Genomic DNA, 17889 nt, shown 5'->3' with positions numbered 1-17889 from the left:
CATGTAGAGCCCATTATTGCACTACAGTTGTGTTTCTGAGAAAGTGGTGTGTAAAAGTCGCCGCCGACTTACTGTGGGAAGCGTATGATTATTGGCGGTTGTGGTTTCTGTCCCCGAAGCTCGTTGAGCTCATGCGTTCGCTGGATTATTCAATCCCTCTAGTTGGGGTCGATTCCGACATTGAGTTACACCCACTGCTTGACAAAATTGCACAGGTCGAGTGGGATAATGTTCCCGCCTTCATTTCGTCACGCTCTCTTACGAAGCGCCGTCCATCGTTCTCCCCAGGAGGAAGTCACAGTTCGGCGGGTGACTTCGTCTGGTTCAACGCTTAGACGTCATTGTTTTGCTTTGCCTCCGAAGCTCAGTTGAGTCGGCAGCATAGAATGCAAATTGCCGTTCCCGACTCACTTCCCGATCCTCGTGCAGAGAGCGTTTGCTCTCGCCCCTCAGTCCCATCATCTCCTCGTCTCCCCATTCAAGCTTCCGTCCCTCATGCGCAGTCTCCAACGCCTCCTCCTGCAGGGTCCTCCATGCCTACTGTCCCATCAATTCACCTCCAATCTCAGCCCGTTCCCTCGCCGTCGTGTACGTCCAGTGTGGGCGCGATACGCTCAAAGGCTCCCTCACGCGTCAAGCTTCCTCCAACGAGCTCGACAGAAACCTTACCAATTCGTGAAGCGCCACCTTTGGACGGGGATCCGACCCCACGTCCGGCTTTCCCTTCTCCTGAGGGTCCGCTCCTCGCTGCCCCAGTGGTCCCTCCAACGTCCTCAATTCCAAAACAAAATACCACTGCTGCTGCCGTCTACCATCGACTGCTCATGGCTTATGATGTGGATGGAGAGGCTCTCCAGGGTGCGTCTCTGGATGAATTGCGAGTTCTAGCTCAACTTGTCACATCCCTTCCGAAGGGAAAATCCCTTGGGGCACCGTCTCGTTGAGACATCGGACGCACCACTCCCTTGCGACTCATCCTCCTTTTTCCCATCCTTTCCGCGTGATAGTCGACTAGCGAAATAATCCTACGACCTCTAGACGATAAAAAGATGCCACCTGCGTATCCCCTGTTAGCTTCAACTTCCTCCTCTTTATTCTTTTTGCCACATCCGTCGTCATGCTCTGTCGGAGCCCGCGGCTCCTCCTCAAGAGAAGAGCCCCTGGCTCCCTCGTCATCTGATCCGTGCTACGACAGCACTGTAGAAGTCTCCCTCGACTTGCCTCTAGTCGTGGTTCACTTCTTTGACATTTTCCTTCACGGTGCGCTTCTTTCCTCCTCTTCATTCAAAAATTTCCTTTTCTTTATCCTTGTCAATTTTGCTCCTCTTTTCCTAGGTACATCCTTCCTCCTCTTTTCCTATTTCTGTGTACCACCGTCACTACGATCGCACTCCCGTTTTCCTCTTGTTTTCCCTTGGTTATGTTCGATCGGAGGAGGTTCGGCGGCTAGGTGACTTAGAGTATTTTTCGTCTCCGACTGTTGTGTGTGGCGACCACTTCGCGTGCGGACCACGGCTTCAGCAATTGTTGTCTCAATTTTGATTATAATTTCGACGCACCGTTGGCTTTGATCTCCAACTCGTGTCCAGCATTCCGCAGTTCGTTGTCAACATGACTAATTTTTCCTTTGATTGATTCTCGTCTCACGCGTGCAGATCGCAGGTGTCACACTTGTACACGGGCACACTGCGCAAGACAGTAGTGACAGCTGGCAACGCGCGCGCACGTGGCCGCTCGATCACACGTAGCCCAAGAAAGGTAGGAATGACACGCGGAGGTAGACGTGTGCCACGTGTAGCGGGGGCTCGGGGTACACGTGGTGCGGGTGCTGGCGCAAGGGCGCGATGGAGACGTGGCACACGTGGCAGCGCGGCTGGCGCTACACGTGGGGCGGGCGTGGGGCAATCTGAGGGATGCGGACACGTGGGGCGGGCGCGCCGGGCGGGGCTGGGTAAGCTACGTTGACAAGTGTAGCCGCTGGCGGGGACTCTGAAAAACTGAGGCGGATGGATGTCGCAGCGCGGCGCGCCTTGCGCAATTCTTCTCGTTCTTCCTTGGTAGACACTTCGCAGAAATCGACACACACCGTCTATAGTCAGTAAGCGTTCGCGTGGACTCAAATGACGCGAGCGGCAAGCCGGCAGGAGCAATGAGGACAGTTATTATATTACTGACATCGCGTAGACGGTTTGCGTGGGGATCGGTAGCGAAGGCGAAGCGGATCGGGGCTAAATTTTTATTTTTACCGCACTGTGGTGTTATATTTAATTTCTAATTGTACTGTATTGCCATAATCGCGCCTGTAGCCGCCTTGTGTCCCCGTGGCGGGCCTGGCCTGCGCCCAGACCCCGCCCGTGGCCGCCACTTGTCGCAGTAACGCAGCCGTGCACCCATGGCTACACACGTAGGAGCGCACAGACACACAGACACAAACAGACAGACAGACACGCAAATTAGTATGCGTGGACAAGTGGGCTCCGTGCGCGCTTCGCGCGCCGAGCCAAGTCAGGGTGGAGGAAAACTATTTGGGAAGGGTGGCAATGAAAAGACGTAAAGACATTGAAAAGATGTAAAGACAATGGCCTTTACTTTTTTGACAACTACTGAAGGACCTCGGGGTACACTACGTTTCGCGTTGTTTCATTGGACTCTCGAGTGAGGACAGTGACGTTGCCTGGGTGAGTATTCCTTGATAGTGCGACGTAGAGTTGACCGTGCGAGAAGCAGTGATCTCGTAAGTCGAGACCTATGCGGCCACCGAAGGATTGGCCTTGCGCTTTGTTCGTTGTAAGGGCGAAGCACGTGCGAATGGGGAACTGCGTTCGGGTGAAGCCAGGGATGAGAAGTTGTCGTCTCCTGGTCCGCAGGGCATTCGAGGGAGACATAGTCTGTTGCCTTGGTGTGACCCGGTGGTAACGCGTAGAAAGAGCAGGTTGTTGGTCATGTTCTCGATGAGATATCGCGCGCCGTTGACGTGACCGGTAGCGGGATCGAGATTGCGCAGAAGCATGAAGATGAAGCCTTTGTTGAGCTTGAGCTTGTGGTCTGGTAGAGCAGACCCGGCGGTCAAGGTCTTGAGCATTTCTGTGGGATAGATCAGCGCGTTGGTGTCTTCGTTCTCGACCTTGTCTGCGCTTAAATACGTTCGATACGGTCCCGGAATCATGTTGCAGATGACCTCGTTGACTTCCTCGAGCGGCTTGTTCTTTGTGGTGAGTATAACGCGCTTGGTGAGCCAGGCAGGGTCGGCGTGATTGTCTCGAATCCCTGAGAAGACCTTGACGCATAAATTGCGGATGGTGTGCTCGAACGCAACGGACTGTGGTAGTGAGATCCATTCCGGGCGCTGTTCGCCTTGAAGTCTGCCTTCCCCGACGCTGAGGAGGAACTCTGGAAAGTTGAGAGCCTCCACATCCGCTGCACGGTCCGCTCGGAAAGCAGCAAGTCGCATGTTCTCGGTAAGGCGCAGGAATCGGCACTCTCGATACAGCCGGGAAGCCTTGACGCACGCGCTCACGATTTGACCTCTGTACCCGCCCGGAACGACGGGAAGGATTTGTCTAAAGTCTCCAGCGAGCACGAGGAACTTTCCTCCGAAGGGCCCGGTCGATTTGCATCAAGTGGCGAAGGGAGCGACAGTCTCAATGCAATGTCGATGGCACATGACGATCTCGTCCCATATGATAAGATCGACTTGTTGCAGTGTACGGCCAGTGTCGGAGTTTGCGGAGAAGCTGCACGTGCTTTCGGCAGATACAGGAATGGGAATCTTGAACACGGAATGAGCCGTGCGTCCACCGTCGAGCAACACAGCAGCAACAGCAGACGTAGCGACAGCGATGACTTACTTACGGGGCGTACGAAGGAAGTCCTGAATGGCGCTGAGCACGAATGTGTTGCCTGTTCCGCCAGGAGCATCGAAGAAGAAGAGAGGACCACTTAGTGTCGGCACAGAAGGTCCCGCAACGGCGCTTGAGGATCCTTGAAGCAATACAGAGACGGATACGCCTGGAAGCATGGCGCCCACTATTTCGTCAAAGGAATGGCGTTGATTTGTGTTCAACAGCGGCAACGACGTCTGTAGTCGCTCTTCCCACTGCTGCGCTCGTGCTTCGGGGGTCTCGGTCTCGTTTTGCTGTTCCAAAGCGAGCAGGCTGTCATCGGGTAGTGGGAGTCTGTAGTTTGCAAGCGTCCAGCCGGAACGCACGGTCTACAGGGCCTCCTGTACCTCTCGAAGCACGTAAGATGTGGCGTGGTGATCATCGCGAAGCTGCTGCCTTCGAATGGGTTGTCCGCGTGCACGATTGCGAATATCGGTGAGAAACATGTCCAGGTGGTCGTTCCACACCAAGAGAGGATCCGAAGGCTGGCAGTGCGCCAGAATCGTAGCAAACAGATGAGAGCCGTTCCTAACTCGCAGTCCATCACAAATGTTTCTTCTCTTGACTTCCAGCAGTGCGTATCTCCCAGGCCTTTAAACTGAATTTTTCAAGAAAAGCGCTGTAAATGGTAGTACTGTACAGAGCGGAAAATGCCCTTGCAGGATATCTACGTTTCACATCAGGGAAGCTGCTGCGATCCCCTAGCAACGGCGTTGGTTCCGATCCCGATTCACAAAGTAGCAATGATTTCTCGACGACGCTTCTTACAAGAACACCACCGCAGCAACACCACCGAACTACTAATTCGGTGAACAATCCACAGCAACAATCCATTGGGCAACAATCTTTCCTCGGCTGCTTTCAAATGGGACTCTCCCTCGATGCTCTGCACTCGATATGTGCGTCTTGCACACATTATGCTAACCATTCTCGCGTCCATCTATACCTTTCGCTCACACCCCCCTTCTTTCACGTCATGCGGACCACCTACCCCTCCGGTCTCCAACGCTGCCAGGCTTCCTCTTCCCTCCAAGCCCATTTCTTTCCACCCTTTCACCCCCCGCTTCTCCTCCGATCGCTGATCCCCCATTCGTCTTCTTCTTGGCCACCCTCCTCGTTTTTCTCTGCGTCTTTCACCTCTACCCCACCCGCCATCCACCACTGCCACTCCCCACGCCGTTTTTCGTTATGGAAAGAGGGCAAGTTCTGAGAAAAAACCACAGTCCCACAACGCGGCAAAGGGTAAGGAACAACTACAAAAAACTGTTTTTGCAGCCATTGCAGCTTTTGGTATTGGAAGAAGAATTGCTGAACTCTGTGGCAGCTAAAATTTCGCCACTACGCGGTTCTCGCCGGGTGAATATTATGCGAAACAGAACTAACATTTCGTTCGAAGAAAGTACTGCCATTTACAGCGATAAAGAATTCGAGAGGGCTTTTAGGATGACAAGGTGTTCTTTCTACAAACTGCTAGAAACTTTAAGGGTTGAGCTGAAGCGACGAGACGGGCGTACGACAATTAGGCCAGCAGCGCGCTTGGGCATAACGCTGCGCCTGCTTACGGGAGGGAGTCACCTCGACGAAATGCGACATTACGGCATCGGAAGGACTACTGTTTACGAAATATTCAAGGATACACGACAGTCCATTTGGCGCAAATTGCGGTTCCCCAATTCTCTACAAAGTGATGAATAACTGCAGCTCCTTGCCGATGAGTTCAAGTCTTCAAGGAGGACAATCAGTCCCTTGACAGGCTGCATTGGCGCTTTGGATGGAATTTGTATCAGGATCAAACAACCTGGATATCGCCATGGCCCTGCAGGGTTTTACTGCAGAAGAGGTTACTACTCTGTTCCTGTACAAGCGCTTGTCGATTCGCGGTATCGTTTTTTGATGGTTTCTGCTATGTGCAAGGGGTCGACCCACGATTCCTTGGCGCATTCGGTTTCATCGTTAGGAAGATACTCGGCTGCTGGTCTACTGAACAAAGACTACTGGGTGGCGGGCGATGAAGCGTACAGTTGCGACGAAAGTTTACTAACTCCTTTTCCTGCTTCTATGATTCGTGGTCACCCGTATCGCGATGCGTATTATTTTTTCAGTCTTCTTTGCGTATACATGTTGAACAAGCCTTCGGAATCCTTGTAAGTAAGTGAAGAATTCTGCGTCAGTTGGAATATTCGTTGGAGGTTTGTATTGAAATCGTTATGGTCACGATGATGTTGCACAATAACTGCATTGCCCGCAACGGTCGCCCACACAGGATTAATAATTATTGCTCTAATTCTTTAGAGATATTACATGAAGAGACGAGCGACTGGTACAGGACTGCGAAAGAACACAACCTTGAGATGGTTGAGATGGTGCGAGATTCTCTAGAGGCAGACTTGACGCGAGGTTTGTCGATGAAAAGAGAGAAAATGGTTGCATTTCTGGAGAAACGAGGTATTCTTGGTCCTTAGATTTCTTTTGAGTGCTTCTACAAGCATAGGAGCCGTCCATATTTGGCGGAGTGGTGGTGGGATAAACTGAGCATTTGATATGTGCAAGTACATAATTTCTGCGCGTCTATCCCTACCTTCGCTCACTCCCTCCTTACCAGCTGGGGCATGCCAAAATGGAGGATCCTGCAATTGTACGGGAGCTTATTCAGGCCGAAGAGATTGAGCTCGGGGCGGTTTTTGCGAAGACCGAGAAGATCTGCGGCGAGCCACTGGACGTTGGCCTGGGGGGGAAGAGGACGACCAATGCGCCTTGGCCGAGATGCCGGGCGATGAGGTCGCACACGACGGGAACGGCGAAGAACGGGAGCGCGAGGATGACGAAGCGGAGTTTCTCACGGGCGGCGGTCGGGGAGGCCATGATGAGATGCGGCTTGCCCGTGAGCGTGGAGCCGTCCGACTGGTTTAGAATGCTGCAGGTCGAGGCGGATAGGCGCTCGGCCTTGTACTGGTGAGCACGAATTCACAACTTGTAAACTATGACTCCCTAATGCCTGCATCTCGCTTCTGCTTCTCGAACTTGTCGATAGCCTTATCCAAACCCTGCTGACACATCTAAATTATGCGTTCACCAGCCCCAGCATCCTTTACTCGTTTGAGGCACAGAGTTCGCTTTTCGATCCTTTCGTACCAGTCTTCGTTAACCATTTCGTCCCAGAGAGGCGTGGGATGTTTCCCTCCCACCTGCGTCGTACTATGCGCGTTAGAAAGAATTTCCCTTACCTCTACCCAACGGTTTTGGGTCTCCACTCGCATTTCTTTTATCTCCTCACCCGCTTTCTCAAACGAAGAACTTCTTCTTTTCTTTCCAGATGAACATGTAGATTTTTCAGCAGACCCGTACCTCCCTCCTCTCTCAATTCCCGCAGCAAAAGTTTTCAAGCTGACATCCAGAAAAAAAGGATCGGGCTCGTTCGTATCTAGACGACATACGACGAAAAATCCACACACGTTCCATATATGCTACTACAACATTTCCCTCCATATCGTGTGGCCACAAATAGTTCGGGAAGCTCTCCGGGTCATTGTTACCAGACCTATTGTTGTACTCAAATCGTTGAGTAAACAGCGATCGCGTCCTCTGGTACACATCCTTCAGCCTCTCAGCTGACCTTGCGCAAAGGAAAGGGTCTGCGGAACATGCCTCTGGCACGGAAGTGGAAAAATCTTCCTCGTACGATACAGAAACATCATTGAAGCGCTTCGCTATTTCTCGCCAAAGATCTTCTCGAGTGAAGTTTGCACAAAAATCTTCCAACGTAGGCGCATTGTTTAAATCTAAAAGCGCTTTTCGAGCATGCGAATCATTACGCAAAATGACCCAGAGTCTCGCGAACTCAGAGAGCGAAAACAGTGGAGCTTTATTGGTGGCCGTACTTTGCCGAAATTTTGCCTGTGCTATTTCCCCACCATCTCCGACGCCGCGGTCCCCACACTTTCTTAGAGCCGGTACAATATCCGTCAATGGAGGACGTGAATCAAAATCATCTGCGCTTCTCTCGAAATCCTCAACAAATTTATGAAAGCTGCCAATTTTTTGGTTTGATTGGCACGTCCACTTAAATGTATACCCATCTTTTCCCCTTTGCTGCACAAACAGATAATTGCGGTAGACGATGTCCATTTTGTTACTGCAAGTTTTCAGTTTCCATTTCTTTGCTATTTCGGCGTTGGCCTTTTTGGTCATTCTGGAAAAGAACGTAAACAGTCTCGTACTTTCAGGTATATCTTTGACACATGTATCTCCATCTGCCTGTAATAAAGCCCTCGGGTGCAGTGGAGAAGCACTGCCAGTGTAACTAGAGTAGCCACATCGCGGTTCTTCCAAATTGGACGGTGGTGTGGTTATTTCATCTTGCAATGCATTAGACAGTACAGTTCGCCTGGGAGATCGCCTTGGAGATCGCCGTGGGGATGGCCGTGAGACTGGGGCAATATGCATCACTTTGAAGGGGAGAGGGAGGGTAGAGAGGAGAAAGAGAAGAAGAAGGAGATTGGGGAATGAGGGGATTAGGAGAGGAGGAGAAGAGGGGTTAAGGCAAGCAAATGGCGTCGATGGCCAGTGCAGTTGCAGTGGTGGTAGCCTGCACAATCTGCCATGACCTTGCCACTCCCGCCTCATATGCTGTCGTGGAGCTGCTCCGTGAGAGTGCAATCCGGATCGGACGCGGAAAGTATTGTACGTTTTTCTTGTTTTTGCTCTGCTCACGACGCTTCCCGTTGCCATTCAGAGAGTTCCACTTGCCCCTTCTTCTCCTTGTGCAGTGTTGTGCAACCAGAATAAAGACCAGTGGCGCACCTGCACTTGTTGTGACTCTTCGCTACTTACAGTCAGGAGATTAAGTATAATGTCAAAGATTAACATCGAACTGTCCAATGAATAAGGTAGAAGTTAAGAGTGGTATGATAGGGAGGTTCGGGAAAGAATCATCCCCGACTTTGGAACGGGTCTGAGAAAGAGGAACAAAGCATGACCGGAATGAATCTCGGATTGCGTGCTTCCACTCGGCATCGTCGGCCAGCAATCCGAGTCGTAAGCAAGCTTGTCGAAAGCTGTTGCACTGCTCGCCGTCGATATTTGGCAAGTTCTAGGAGGATGTTGCCCCTGGCACTTGTGTGAGGAGGAGGCGAAGAAAGTAGCGCTCACCCTCCCTCGGACTGACAGTGTAGATTCGACCGACTACGCTGGCACCTGTACCACTGAAATCGTAGGCTTCTTCTTCGCTGCTCGTGTTCCGTCTTCGCAGGGTTGCTCTTGGACTCCATGACTTGGTGCGTGTCTTCCACGTAAAGTACCTTGGAAACTTGTGGTACTGAATATGCCTCGCGCTTGGGTACTTCTCGTTGGCTTTAAACCACTCGGTCAGCTTCGTCGCTGTTGCTGGTCGAAGCGCCGCCTCCTGCCCTCGCCCTTCCTCAAAGTACACCGTGTGGTGGTTGGGCAGATGCAATGCAAGCCTTACTACTTGAGGATTGCGGCCTACAATGTCAAAGGAGAATAATCTCCATGCGGCCTCCGATGCGGAAACGTATCTGGGATCTTGGAAGTTGGAGATCTCGTCGTAGCGCTCGTTCTCGGCAGTAATTTCCATGGTCACTCGGTCTTGTCCCTTGCACACATACTTGAAGAGGTACTTGATTCCGCCAACGCGTGACACGCAGAGTTCCACATTCAAATGGCAAGCGAATGATTGTAGAAGCACAGGACTGTGGGGAACGACCCAGGAGTTGTCGATCACGACGGGTTGCTGTCGTCGGCCAATACGGGAGGGTCGCTCGATGGAGACGCCACCTGCAGAGGGTGCCTTTCTTCGGTACGTGATGTAGTACTCACTGTCGGACTGGCTGGATTCGTGTTTGAACGATTTTGGAAACCCTTTCCTGCAGTCGCCCATGCACACGGCTGTTGGATTGTGTTCTCGGCATGGATTGTGAATCATATGCTGGAGCACGACCTCTTGGAGTTCTGGATCCTGGGAAGACGGGATCTCGGCAGAGATAATGCGGTCGACGTTTTCGGGAGTACGCAGATCATTCTTGGAGACTTCATCTAGGAAAAATACAACGTGAGCGTGGGGAAGACCGCGTTTCTGAAACTCCACGGCACGTACATGGGCAACAACGGTTCCGAATACTTCCTCGTTGATGGCCAAGGACACGAGATATTTCATTTTGAGACGAAACACACGTGCGCACAGATCCGGTCTGTCCTGAGGCGTTTGGTTCGGCAGTAGGGCTCTTGTGATCTCCGGCCAGCTTGGATTGCATGTCATGGTGAGGAAGATGTCCGGGTGGCCAATTTGGTTCGATATAGCAATGATGTCGTGCATCTGCTGCCTCATATAGCGGTCACCTCCAATGTACGTGGAAGGGAGAATGAACAGTCGTCCCGCACGCACGGCGTCGGCTTCATCTTCAGCACGACCGGAGTCTCCTAGGCTGTCGCGCAGTGAGGTGTAGTCGGCGGCTCGAAGTTGAGTCTGGTTGTGACGGAGATAAGAAAGCCTTTCTGCCTCCACTTTGCAGAACTGGTCAACCAAGTATTGCTGAAAGAGTCGTGCTGCTTGCAAGATTGTGCTGAACTCACCTGCTTTTTCGAACAAATGCCATCCTTAGTACATTATCGGAGTAATCTTGGTACGTCTGCCGTCTTGAACCTGGAGAATCGAAGCTCTGGATATATCCCTGGATGGTATACTATCCATCTCTACTGTTTGAGAACAAAAGCACGTAGCTCAATGGATTGTATGCGCAATGACTGACTGAAATCAGATCCAGAACTTCGTTCCCGTTACTGTTCAGAGTCCCTCGTCTGCGCACGACGATATCTCTTCGCCCAATCTCTCCGTCTTCATTTCCAGGGATCAATGCGGCCAATTCGGAAGCTTCCGGACCATTGTACCGGCGCACGTGCTCATGACTTGGCGTGCGGTAGGCATGGATGACCATCCGGTACGTGGCTGGAGTGCTGTTGTGAGGAGATTGAGCTCATTCTCGCATACACAGAAACATCTGCACGTAGGGGTTGCATTCGTGAAGCATATGCGTCAGTTGCATCATAAGTGCCTCTCCCAGTCGTCTAGAGGTTCCCAGCCTTGTGCGCGTCTGGGTGGCGTAGTCAGTGTCGTGAATGTAAACAGAAGCAAAGGAAGGCGGCTGCCCCTCAGATGGCATCATGGGACCCATGTAATGGTACATCCCGCCCTGCATCGTCATTGTGGGGTTAAAATTGGAAGGACTGGGCCCTCTGTTAACCCATTTGGCGACCACGGATGCCATAGACAGCGCTGCATTGTATGCTCGAATTTTGTTACGGAAGCGGCGGGCCCTTGAAGTATCATCGATGAGAAGAGAGCGCAAAAGAGCTGGCGGGTCCGGGAGAAGGGGCAATGCCAGCTTCCCCTTCCCACAGCATGTGGAAAAGATGGGCCTTGCGGCAGGGCTGCTCACGATGCGTTCTTGGGCTAAATGCAGAGCTTTGCAGTGCGAACACTCAACACGGATCATGCCGAGATCGCGGTAGGAAGGCAAGGACTCGGGCAGTGGGGGGAAGAGCTGTCGAGAGGCACTTCGAGCCTGGCCGTCGGATCTTTGCCGCGCATTCCGAGTCGGTGTGTCTTGTGCATCCCTTGATCGTTGGGTGGAGAGACGGTCAAGGTCTCGCTGCGCCTCACGAAGAGGAGTACATTACTCTGCTCTAGCGCCTCGTGTCGCAATGCGATCGGCTTCGCGCCGTGCATCTCGGAGGGGGTATTTTCTTCCGCTCTAGCGCGTCGTGTTGCAATGCCATCTGCTTCGCGCCGTGCATCTCGAAGGGGAGTCGTTGCGTCCGCTCTTGTCTGTTGCATTGAGACACGAGAGGCCTCCAATCGAGTTATGCGATCAGGAGTGTTCTCAACCTGTAGCGGGCGTTGCATAGATGCTTGATTCGAGGCACTGGTTCCTTCCGCTGCTGCTTGGCGCTCTGGAGACTCTCTGGTACCCTCTGTCGGTGCTCGACGGACTCTGCGCGCCCTGTCTCTCTCCCTGTTTCGACGGAGACGCTGTTCGCGCTGCTCAGAAGTCTCTGCTGCTCTTCATGCTGCAGTACGTTCCCGGTCAGTTTGACGACGCGCTTCCCTCTGAGATTCCATTTGTTGCCGCCTCCAGATTCTTGCGCGTGCTCGAACTGCCTCACGACGTGCTTGAGCGTCAGATTCAGACTCTTGCCATCTTCTTGCCCTTGCACGCGAGTTTATTTGCTGCCTTCTTGCTTCTGGCACGTCTTCATCCGCTGGTCCCGCCATACCTGTTCTGCTCTACCTGTTATGTTCGGTGGGCTAGTATTATCCGTGTAAGTGCAGCTAGGGTTGACGCCAGTGCGAGGGGTCCGTTGTAGATCGCTATGAGTCGTAGCAAGCAGTCCTTAAAGATCTAAACGCAACGTCAGCCAGCTAGGTCGTCCGCAAGAGCACTTAGCAAAAGAGTAACAATAGGGCCTTTATTGTCTTGTCACTATCCCGTGATCGATTGGAGCTTCCTTTTGTGCTTCTTGCCTGCCAGGTGTCGCCTAAAGTCGTGTGCACTTGCAACCGTGCACGCACACACCTCGCATCGGAATGTGCAGCCCGCTTGATTCACTTGAGCCACGTGCCCGTCGGTATGCGCATGCCCGTCCCACAGTACCGCGCGCGTGCAATGGAAGTCGCAGATGTCACACGTGTACACGGGTACACTCTGCAACACAGCAGTGACAGCTGGCAAGGCGCGCCCGCGCGGCCGCTCGATCGCGCGTGGCACACGTAGCGCACGGAACGTAGGAATAGTGCGCGTCGGGAAACGTGGCAGACGTGGGAGCGGGGCGCGCGGTACACGTGGTGCGGGTACACGTGGTGCGAGGGCTGGCGCAGGTGCGCGTGGGAGACGTGGCACACGTGGAAGGGGCGCGCGCGGTACAGGTACCGGTGGGGCGGACCCGGGCGCAATTCTGGGGACGTGTGCACGTGGGGTGGGCGCGCGCGGAGGAGCTGGTTGTAGGACTGTCACACGGGTGGTCGCTGGGGGGGAATCGCCGAAATCGAGGCGGATCGGGGTCGCGGCGCGGCGCGCGCGGCGTAGTTCTTCTTTCTCTTGTTCCGTAGACACTGCGTAAAAAGCACACACCGTCAAATTTCAGTAAGCGTTCGCGTGCCCTCAAATATCGCGGGCAGCAAGCCGGCCGGAGCAAAGAGGACAGTTAATAACTTACTGGTTTCGCGTAGACGGTATGCCCCGGGATCGCTAGGGAACGGAAGACGGATCGGGCTGTATTATTATTTCTACTCTACTGTAGTGTCAAATTTAAATTTGTATACTACTATAGTGCCGCATTGGTGCCTGTGGGAGCCATGTGTCCCCGTGGCGGCCTGGCCTGCGGTCAGGCCGCCCCGCACGTGGCTGCCGCCACTTGTCACGCCACTTTTCACCGCAGCGCCGATGGCGAAGCAGGCACACACAGACTGGCAAACAGACAGACAGACAGACACGGAGTTTAGTAGTTGTGGAAGTCTGCCTTGCCTATATCCACGATTCATTCAAACCTTGCTCACCGTTCTTCAATTTGGCGCCTCTTCGTGAAAGACGGAATTGAACAGTGCATTAAATTTAAATTAATACAATCATCAGCAGAAGTGGCCACGCGCTTTCGGACTTACACGTTCCCCGCCGTCACATCTCCGACCCATACACGCGCAACTAAAAACGCCTTTACAGTCAAATTAAGGCTAAAAACAACCAGTATCAAGCTATCTTTAACAAATACTGCGCAATTGGTGTAAATACGCGAAGTTCAACAGGACGTAAACGACTAAAGAACCTTTAATACTTCGGCGCACCGCTGCGACTATTCATCACTGCATGCATACGGCGTGAAAGGCTTTTGCAAAGTCTCACAAAAAGATCCGAAGCTACTGGTGCCCATGCCGCCTCAGTACCAATAATCAAATCCTCGACGTTACCGCGGTGCTTCCTTCGGGCACAGACAGTCGTAACCATTGCCCCACAAACATTGTCGATAACATTAATATATAAGATGTTAGGGGCCGCAGCAGCGTCTTGACAGGGTCACAGGGAAGCCACTAGTTGGTCAAATTGGAAGTTAGGAGTGAAGTATTGTCTTGGAGAAAGCTCCAATCATGACCTTCACCGCGAACCTCGACAATAAACGGCAATAAACCGACCCTAAATACATCAATACTTAGCACAATCTTGACGGCCCTCTAGAACAACTAGCGCGGGCAACTCACAAAGGCTTATAGCACCCCAAACCATGACAAAACCCTCTTTTTCCATTTAGACAAATCCGTCCTTTCGCGCTTAGGTGATACCAGAAAAATTCAATGCTCTCCGGGCCATCTCCGCCAAACTGCTTCTCGTCACTAAATATGATTCTGTACCGAAACGTTTCTCCTTTGCTTTTATAACTGCGACACCATTTGGCCCTATTTTCTTTATGGGTAGCAGTCATTTGTGGGGCCCAAATCATTTTCTTGGACTTGGGATTCGGCACAGAATATAGTAGTTGTTGAAGGCGCCTGCGTCCATCTGGTAGGTTGAGCACACCTGGTATGGACCATGTACCATCCTCGCCTTGAAGCCCCAAACCAATCACACCATTTCTGAGTCTTTGATTGTTTTTGACTTTATTCCATGTTTTAGGTGTTTCATGCTCAAAAACGTGCCACACGACGCTTTGAACAGGACTAACAGATCGATGAATTATCTCTGTTATCTTGCAAAATGATATGCATTTTCTGTCAAGAGCAAGTCTTTGCCCTCTTTTAAAGTGAGTGAGTGACGGTCCTCGACGCATCTTGAGTGTTGCTTCAAGTGAAGTGTCACCTGGAATAGTAGGGAAGAGTGGAGTGCTGTCTACTGCTGTGCTTCATATTGCGCCTAAAGTTATGATACATAAAGAAATTAACCTCTCCGATGGTTCAATTATTTGTAATGGCTTTCAGATAGGATTGCCCTCGGTGACAAGCGAACATAGCAGAAATTTCACGCCGATATGTCAAAAATTTGGCACTGTAATTGAATGGCGTAGAAAAGATGGGGTCTGCAATTTGTCGCCACCGACAAAACTGAATTGTCAATTCGCCGACGACGACAAGATAGGATCGTCTAATCGCTGTCGTCGCGGCCGCACCGCGCTGCAACCCTAAAACGTATCTAGAATCGAAACTATAAATCACAAATTTAGTGCGCCGGAAATCTAAATCTGACCAAGAGCTGTATTGAGCAACATCCTACTACAAGGTCGCGGCAGAGCAGCACCCACCCGGTCGTCAGCGAGCGAATCCATGATACTCGACTGCTGGTCTGCGCCGGCTGGCGAAGGTCTTCTACAGGGTCGAGGAAGGGCTAGGCCCGCCATCGTTGCAGCAACTGATGTGATGACTCTCAGCAGCTGCGCTCCGCCTGCTGTCGACGATCTACCACAGGGTTGAGGATGGGCTGAGCCCACCTCGACTTCAGCGATCGAAGCAACGATCCTTGACAGCTGAGCTGTGCCTGCCGTCAAGAGTCTTCTACAGCCCCGGCAAAGTCCTCTCTCATTCATGAATTGGCGCGACGATCGAGGCAAACTCAATTAAAACCTGACATGGCATTAATTAGTTTCTGAGCGCTTTATGCTCTTAAAATATATATCCACCTCAAAAACGACGATTTAATAAAAAGCGTTAGCGCTTGTACTAAAATTGTTATCATTGTCCAACGCAATAATTCTTTGAAATGCACAACTACGGGCACATACGTTCCGCACGTGAGCCTGGAAGAATGGCAAGAACCTATCTCCTCTACAACATTTGCAATTTGTACATTTGCAATTTGTACATTTACAGTATTATAGCAGTACATAAAACTAGAGCAAGAGAGACGTACGCCTTGCATTTAGTCATATTGAATACGAAAGAATTGCGAGAATATCTCTAGTTGGTTAAGGACATAAAAACCGACGTCTATATGCGCATATATGTTTGCCACAAAACAGTACATCATTCAAAATGGGTTACGCCGACATCTCTCTTACTACATATTGGAAATCAACCCTCATAAAAACTTGGAAACCTGACTGGATGCATCAGGTATAAATCTATTGGCCAAAACCGTCATCAAGCTCAAAATGGTATTCCACAATTTATTTTGTTCTCAACAGTGGAGTTCAACTCGTCGCAATAAAAACAAATAAATTAAAGATGCAGAATGTTGGAGGAACAAAGGCGGGCACTGCGAAAATGCGGTTCGAGAAAACTTTTTCAATATATTTAAGCAGAAACCAGCACCACTACCAGAACCGCCTTGAGAGCCTGAATTCATCCTTTCTTTTTTCACGCTCCTTTACATGCATTTCTTGTTAATATCATAAATCTTAGGTGCCGGGATTCCGGGATGGACTCTCACTCGCTTGCAGCTTTACGACTCTTCTGAAAGATATACCCGGAATAACACTTGATTTGATTTTCTTGAATCCTTGCACCGCAACGGGGACAGTTTCCTGCTTGACGATTTACTGGATGATGGTATGTTCTCCCATCCTCGAATATCTCCACCACAGGACACGTAGGAGCGCTTGATGTAAGATACGGAGCAATGCAATCTTTGTGAAAAACGTGCTTGCACTGTAGCTGAACCACGTCGCCATATGGTCGGCACTGGAAGATGATGCACAACTCTGGGTGACCAACGGCGGTCATTTTTGACAAACGGGGACTTCTTGCGAATTTGGAAGAAACGAGGGGGGTGAGAGGTTGGTGCGTTTGTCTCTGATCTGATAGTTGGTCTGTATCCGTTCAATATTTATAGAGTTGTTGAAGGCAGAGATGTTTAATTGCTGTGTTACTATATTTTCCATTTTATAATTGGAAAGCGGGATTGTTGCAACAGTCTGCAAACCATGCATTTTCTATGAACACAAACGATAATATCGGCTGGATCACACTTCATGTATTAGAAATGAAAACTTCAGGTTGTTCTCGAGAGCTAAGAAATTATAGTCTAAAGCACCTCCACATATCACATTTCCCCAGACATTCAGGCCTTATGCTGGCTTTTCATTGCTTGACTTCGAAATTAGGCATTAAAAATATCGGCCCGTACAAATCCTGCAAAGTATTGCTGTGAACAAACATTGGCCTCACAAAAGAGTCATATTTTCGAGGCATGCCAAGCTTTGTGCAAGCTCGTAATTGCCAGACTTCGAAATTAATTATTTAAAATACCTGCCCATACGAATCATTTGAATTCTCTGTATCATAAAACTGCCTTGAATTGTACACCATGGATAAACATAAACGTTTTCTGATGAATTCTGATTACGCTCGAGGCCCAACTACTGTAAATTTCATATTTTGACATGCAATGAGTTGGTTGTTTATCGCAACATGGCAGCCATGAAGTGTGGTTGATCGTAGAGCGAAATTATGAGAGCAAACGGCCTTAAGGTCAGAGATTTGTGAGATCGAAATACCCTCTCTCGGGTAAGCACGTGCCACATTTCGGTAGGCGTTGAAAGAAATGCTGATCTGGTATATTCAAATATTTTATGTGGAGCTTTTGTTAGACTCATTGATTAGAAATGTTGGCTCCACCGGTACTCACTTTATTTGATCTATCACTAGCGAATTCAGGTCCCAACATGTAGGCTCCATTCAGCTACCAAGTTAAAAATCCCATAAGTACTACGCTACCTACATTCTACCCCTTATGGGTGTAACTGGTTACGGATAGAACGTAGGTGGCGCACTCTCCCTTTTCGTAGTGCGCCAATGTGTCACTGTAGAGTCAATAGGACTACAAATGGAGGCCAAAGACGCTACTCGTCTTCGGACCTCAGCACATTGAAAACCATGATACGACCCCCGACAACTCTGTCCCCGACTGTGCTCAAGGCAGTCAAGAGTCAATAGTCTAATGCTTTCCTTCTTTTCCCTTTCGTAACTCTATATTCTACCGTTTTTAGCCACATCCAAAAGCTCCCCCTCCAAACC

The 17889-nt window shown here is 50.7% G+C and overlaps 2 protein-coding genes; both read right to left on the bottom strand.

Moving 5' to 3' along the window:
* Nucleotides 1–2600: 2600 nt before the first annotated feature.
* On the bottom strand, nt 2601–3338 carry CHC_T00007342001 (hypothetical protein). Its single transcript, XM_005711359.1, has one exon. The coding sequence runs from the start codon at nt 3336–3338 to the stop codon at nt 2601–2603; it is 738 nt and encodes a 245-aa protein (XP_005711416.1).
* Nucleotides 2601–10224, bottom strand: CHC_T00010022001 (hypothetical protein). XM_005711358.1 is given in 9 exon segments: nt 2601–3338; nt 3617–3843; nt 3853–4018; nt 6938–7066; nt 7106–7302; nt 7334–8069; nt 8971–9095; nt 9144–9837; nt 9949–10224. 3 exon segments carry the CDS (start codon nt 10222–10224, stop codon nt 8971–8973), a joined length of 1095 nt encoding a protein of 364 aa, XP_005711415.1. The 3' UTR covers nt 2601–3338; nt 3617–3843; nt 3853–4018; nt 6938–7066; nt 7106–7302; nt 7334–8069.
* Nucleotides 10225–17889: the final 7665 nt, after the last annotated feature.

Source organism: Chondrus crispus, genomic scaffold (assembly GCF_000350225.1).
Source record: "Chondrus crispus Stackhouse genomic scaffold, scaffold_7, whole genome shotgun sequence".
NCBI classification, from domain to species: Eukaryota; Rhodophyta; class Florideophyceae; order Gigartinales; family Gigartinaceae; genus Chondrus; species Chondrus crispus.
Note: the sequence above shows the minus strand (reverse complement) of the source record. Positions and strands in the feature narration are given on the sequence as shown.